The sequence below is a fragment of the Penaeus vannamei genome, chromosome 7, assembly GCF_042767895.1.
Source record: "Penaeus vannamei isolate JL-2024 chromosome 7, ASM4276789v1, whole genome shotgun sequence".
Taxonomy (NCBI): domain Eukaryota; kingdom Metazoa; phylum Arthropoda; class Malacostraca; order Decapoda; family Penaeidae; genus Penaeus; species Penaeus vannamei.
The window spans coordinates 47,991,106-47,996,105 of NC_091555.1; the positions used below are offsets into that span (position 1 = coordinate 47,991,106).

Sequence of the window (5,000 nt, forward strand, 5' to 3'; positions counted from 1 at the left end):
GTAAAGTTCTATGATGATCCCTTGATCGCTGATAATATGTGAGGAAATTCATTTTCTATGAAATACATAAGGGATACTGTGCACATTGGTTGCTTCCATGGTGGGTGAAATCTGTGACCTCACATCCAGAGACATTCACAGTCACAAATTGGTCATTTACTCATTCCACGCAGATGTGCAATGGTTATGCACTACAGTTACCATGTCACCGAGTCGTCAAGCAAAGGGGTTTCCTTCTCTGTGATCGAGAAATAGCACAATGATTATTGATGAATATTAACATTTGTGATTCGATGCAGAGCTATAGGTAAAACTGAGTCATAGTGGTAAATGTGTGAAGGTAAGTGAGAGAGACAAACTGAAGTGGGAATCTCTTGACATTAATATTATTAGACCAAGACATCGGGGAAGGAAATTTTAAAAAACCTCTACTTCGACATTCACACAAAAATAAAGTATTTTTACTCTTATGAATACTACAATGACTGAAAATGGCACGTCTCCTTGGCTATTAACTGTAATTCTATTTTCCTAGTAGTTTTGCAGTAGATTAAAATCTTATTTAATCATGCTTATGAAATAAAGTGATCATTCATGTCAGGAAGCATGATAGCAAACAAAATAAGGCAAAGAGACCAGGGTATTTTAGTACACGTGATAAGAGACGACTAGAGTATATTAATACATAAGTAAAACAGTAACAGAAAAAAGGATATATTATACTGAATATGAATATGGCGGTGGACAGAGAAAAAGACAAATGATGCTATATAGACAATAACTCAACTGAAACTGACGAAACAGATGCAACAGAAAAATAGTTTGTATCTTTTTTGCAAGGGCAATAAGACCATAAATAACATGTATATTATATCATTAGTTGTCAGTACTGCGTCATGTATCCAGTACAGACATATATATATATATACATATATATACATATATATATATATATATATATATATATATATATATATATATATATATATATATATATATATATATATATATATATATATATATATATATATACATATTTGTGTGTGTGTGTGTGTGTGTGTGTGTGTGTGTGTGTGTGTGTGTGTGTGTGTGTGTGTGTGTGTGTGTGTGTGTGTGTGTGTGTGTGTGTTTGCGTGTGTGTGTGTGCATAAACACACACACACGTACATATACAGAATGAGCGAGAGAAACCGAGACCGAGAGAGTGAGGCAGACCGACAAACAGACAGAGACAGAGAAAAAACAGACACACAGAGACAGAGAAAGAGAAACGGAGAGAGAGAGAGAGAGAGAGAGAGAAAGCCGGAGACGAGAGGCCTCAAGAACTGGAAAGCAGAATGAATGAAACCAGAAAACCGAGTGAAAAGAAATACACAAATACATCCTGGAAATACTCCCAGTCAGCTCTATAAATATCACAAAAATCCCCTTCCTCCTGTATGTTCTTTATCACGTGCACAAAAGAGTTCTTGTTAATTATGTTCTTTGTTTGTTTATTTGTTTTTGATATAATGGTGATATCAGATAAGGACGACACGAACCAGGGATAATTTTTTTCTTTTCAAAATTACCGTCTGCGTCGACTGAACTTATTTTGGAAAGCTATTTATAGTTAAGTTGTTGCTGATAAAAAGAAAAAAAAATATATAGTGACATTTGTATAGATAAGTTTGTGACACAATAGAAGCATACGGTTTTATTGTAGCATCGAACACATGAAATCACATGACTGTTAGGTAAACAGTATGTGAAAATATTTTTAGCACACACACACACACACACACACACACACACACACATATATATATATATATATATATAGATAGATAGATAGATAGATAGATGGATAGATATAAATAATGATATACATGTATGTATACATACATATATATACACATTTATTATATATAAATACATATATGTGTATGATTGTGTTCTGTATGTGAATGTGTGCATATAAGCATGTATATAAAATAACAAATAAAACTAAATCATGATATTTCCGACGAAGATATACCCGACACCCGATCAGATCCTCCTCCCGCCCCGTGAAGCTAGTCATTCTCACGCCCACCTTTCCTCCACTTGCCACGACGAAAGCTGCCTAGACGAAAGCCCGCAGTGACGAGCGACTTTGGCTCCAACGACCGAGAACAGGCGCTTCAAGTCCTCTGACGCATAAATATCCTTCACTCGATCTAACTCCCTTACCTAAACCACCGTAATCTTTTCCCTCATCTTCAGCCTCTCAACACTATTCTAGATAGTTGACACGTAACAACTATCACCTGACATCCCCCTTTACTATACTTTCCTATAGTGCTATATGACCTTAGATTAGCACATTTATCTTAACCATTAACCATTAAAGTCCTCTGAGTCCGGACGCGGCGTCGTTAGGGTAAATGGTTCTGAAACACTAGGCGAAGAAGGGAAGCTTTCAGGGTGGAGGGAGTTGTTGGAAAGGTATGAATGAGAACGAATATCTTCACAATACAAGAGATGTATTTAACCGGTTTCAATTATATCTTCGTCAGAAATACATGTATTTCTGACGAAGATATAATCGAAACCGGTCAAATACATCTCTTGTATTGTGAAGATATTCGTTCTCATTCATACCTTTCCACATTTGTCAACATGGATACGGAAGGGAGTTCTCGAAACGGCGAGCGACTGTGACGCTGAACTCGTGACTGATTTTGAAGTGTATAACATCGTGCGGTTATTATTATCATTGTTATCTTTGTTATTACGATTCTTATTCTTTTTCTCATTTTCATCATTATCGAGCATTTCCATTATCATCATCATCATCGTTACCATAACCATAATTATCATTATCATCACCATTACCATTACCATTACCGTTACCATCAATATTATTATCACTACCATTATTGTCACAATTAATAATATTATCATTATCACCACCACCATCATCATCACCATCTTTACTTCCTTTCTAGACAGAATCTTATCAAAAGAAGCTAATGAATCATGCTAATGAGAGAGAGAAACGTCACGGGTTAACGAATGGAAAGGACGCGAGGTGTAATGTGGTATCAGGATGTGGTATGTGGAAAGTGCGCGCGGAGGGTAGTGGGTACGGGGTTGGGGGAGGGGAGGGTAGGGGAGGGGAGGGAGGAAGGAAGGAGGAGGGGAGGGGAGGAAGGAGGGGAGGGAGGGAGGAAGGAGGAGGAGGAGGAGGAGGGTAAGGAGTTGTGGGAGGAGGGAAGGAGGAGGGGGAGGGAGGAGGAAGGAGGAGGGGGAGGAGGAGGGAGGGAGGAGGAAGGAGGAAGGAGGGGAGGGAGGAGGAGGAGGAGGGAGGGAGGGGAGGGAGGGAGAGGGGAGGGGAGGGAGGAAGGGAGGAGGAGGAGGGAGGGGAGGAAGGAGGAGGGGAGGGAGGAAGGAGGAGGGAAGGGAGGAAGGAGGAGGGGGAGGAGGAGGAAGGGTACAGGGTTGAGGGGAGGGAGGAAGGAGGAGGGAGGGGGAGGAATGAGGAGGGGAGGGAGGAAGGAGGGAGGAGGAGGGAGGGGAGGAGGAAGGAGGAGGAGGAGGAAGGAGGAGGGAGAGGAGGAGGAAGGGGGAGGGAGGGGAGGGAGGGAGGAGGAAGGGAGGAAGGAGGAGGAGGGAGGAAGGGAGGAGTGGGAGGGAGGAGGGGAGGGGAGGGAGGGAGGAAGGAGGAGGAGGGAGGGAGAGGAAGGAGGAGGGGAGGGGAGGGAGGAAGGAGGAGGAGGAAGGAGGAAGGAGGAGGGGGAGCGAGGAAGGAGGAAGGGAGGGAGGAAGGAGGAGGAGGGAGGGAGGAGGAGGGAGGAGGGGGAGGAGGGAGGAGGAGGGAGAGGAGGAAGGAGGAAGGAGGAGGGAGGGAGGGAGGGAGGGGAGGGAGGAGGAAGGAGGAGGGGAGGGAGGAAGGAGGAGGGGAGGGGAGGAAGGAGGAGGGGGAGAGGGAGGAAGGAGGAGGAGGGAGGAAGGAGGAAGGGAGGGAGGGGGAGGGGAGACGAACTGTGTGAAATTGTCCCTTGAGTCCTTATAGCTTCCTGTTTATCTTTTTTTCTTTATTTGTTTTTTAGTAATATGTTTTTTTTTCTTCTATTCTGCTTTTATTTTTTCTGTTTTATGAAATACATCCCATGGCTTTTTTTAACATAATTCTGTTTTATTTTATTTCTCTCTCACAGTATTCTCTTTGTTTAGTCTTATTGTCTCTGTCTATCTACTTGTCTCTGCCTCTCTCCCCTCCCTTTCTTCCCTAAAACTCCCCCTTCGCCCTATCCCTCTCCCTACACCCTCCCCTCCCCCCTCGTCTCCCCTCTCAAGGCAGTTAGATCGCGTCGTTAGCTTCTTCTCATTTTCATGTCTGACTCTTTTTTCCTCACCCATTTTACACCCTCAGTCTTCGCTTTCCTTCTCGAACACCTGAGTACACCTTCTTCACCTTCTCCCCTCGACTTAGGTGTCGCCAAAACCTCCCCCCCGTCTCTCTTTTCCCCCGAAAAAAAAGGGAAAACAGAAAAATTATCGTCTGGTCCCTCCTCCACGGCGAAGGGGTGGGAAAGTAGGACATGTGGGTCCCAGGTTGCATCGGGTTCCAGTGCGAAGCCAGGGTTGAGAGAGGACAGACGCCGCTTGCCTTCGGTCCCATGACGATCACAGTGACCGCCGCCTCGACTGCACAGTGCGAAGGTTCACTTGAAGAAAAGTGGATAATTTCTTTTGCTAGGAATGGGGGTTTTGTTCTAAAGATAGAGAAAAATATATAAATCTATCACTAATGTGTGGGTTATGCGGGAGAAGGTTCACTTGAAGAAAAATGGATAATTTCTTTTGCTGGGAATGGGGGTTTTGCTCTAAAGATAAAGAAAAATATATAAATCTATCACTAAAGATGTATGGGTTATGCGGGAGAGAAAATCTTGTTTAATTTGTGTGAAAAACATGGTTGTTCTCGTAGCCTCCGTGAAGCGATGGCTGTAATCCCGTTTACACTTCGATCCTTA

The 5,000-nt window shown here is 43.0% G+C and overlaps 1 protein-coding gene across 1 annotated transcript in view; it reads left to right on the forward strand.

Moving 5' to 3' along the window:
* The window catches only part of LOC113812135 (trio Rho guanine nucleotide exchange factor), a 416,228-nt gene that overhangs the window by 396,333 nt on the left and 14,895 nt on the right, over positions 1-5,000 (forward strand). Inside the window, exons 49-52 of the mRNA XM_070123392.1 lie at positions 1-38; positions 174-240; positions 4,596-4,702; positions 4,955-5,000. The exon at positions 1-38 is cut by the window's left edge and continues 88 nt beyond it; the exon at positions 4,955-5,000 is cut by the window's right edge and continues 278 nt beyond it. Coding sequence (XP_069979493.1) covers positions 1-38; positions 174-240; positions 4,596-4,702; positions 4,955-5,000 — 258 coding nt within the window. The remainder of the gene's footprint in view (positions 39-173; positions 241-4,595; positions 4,703-4,954) is intronic.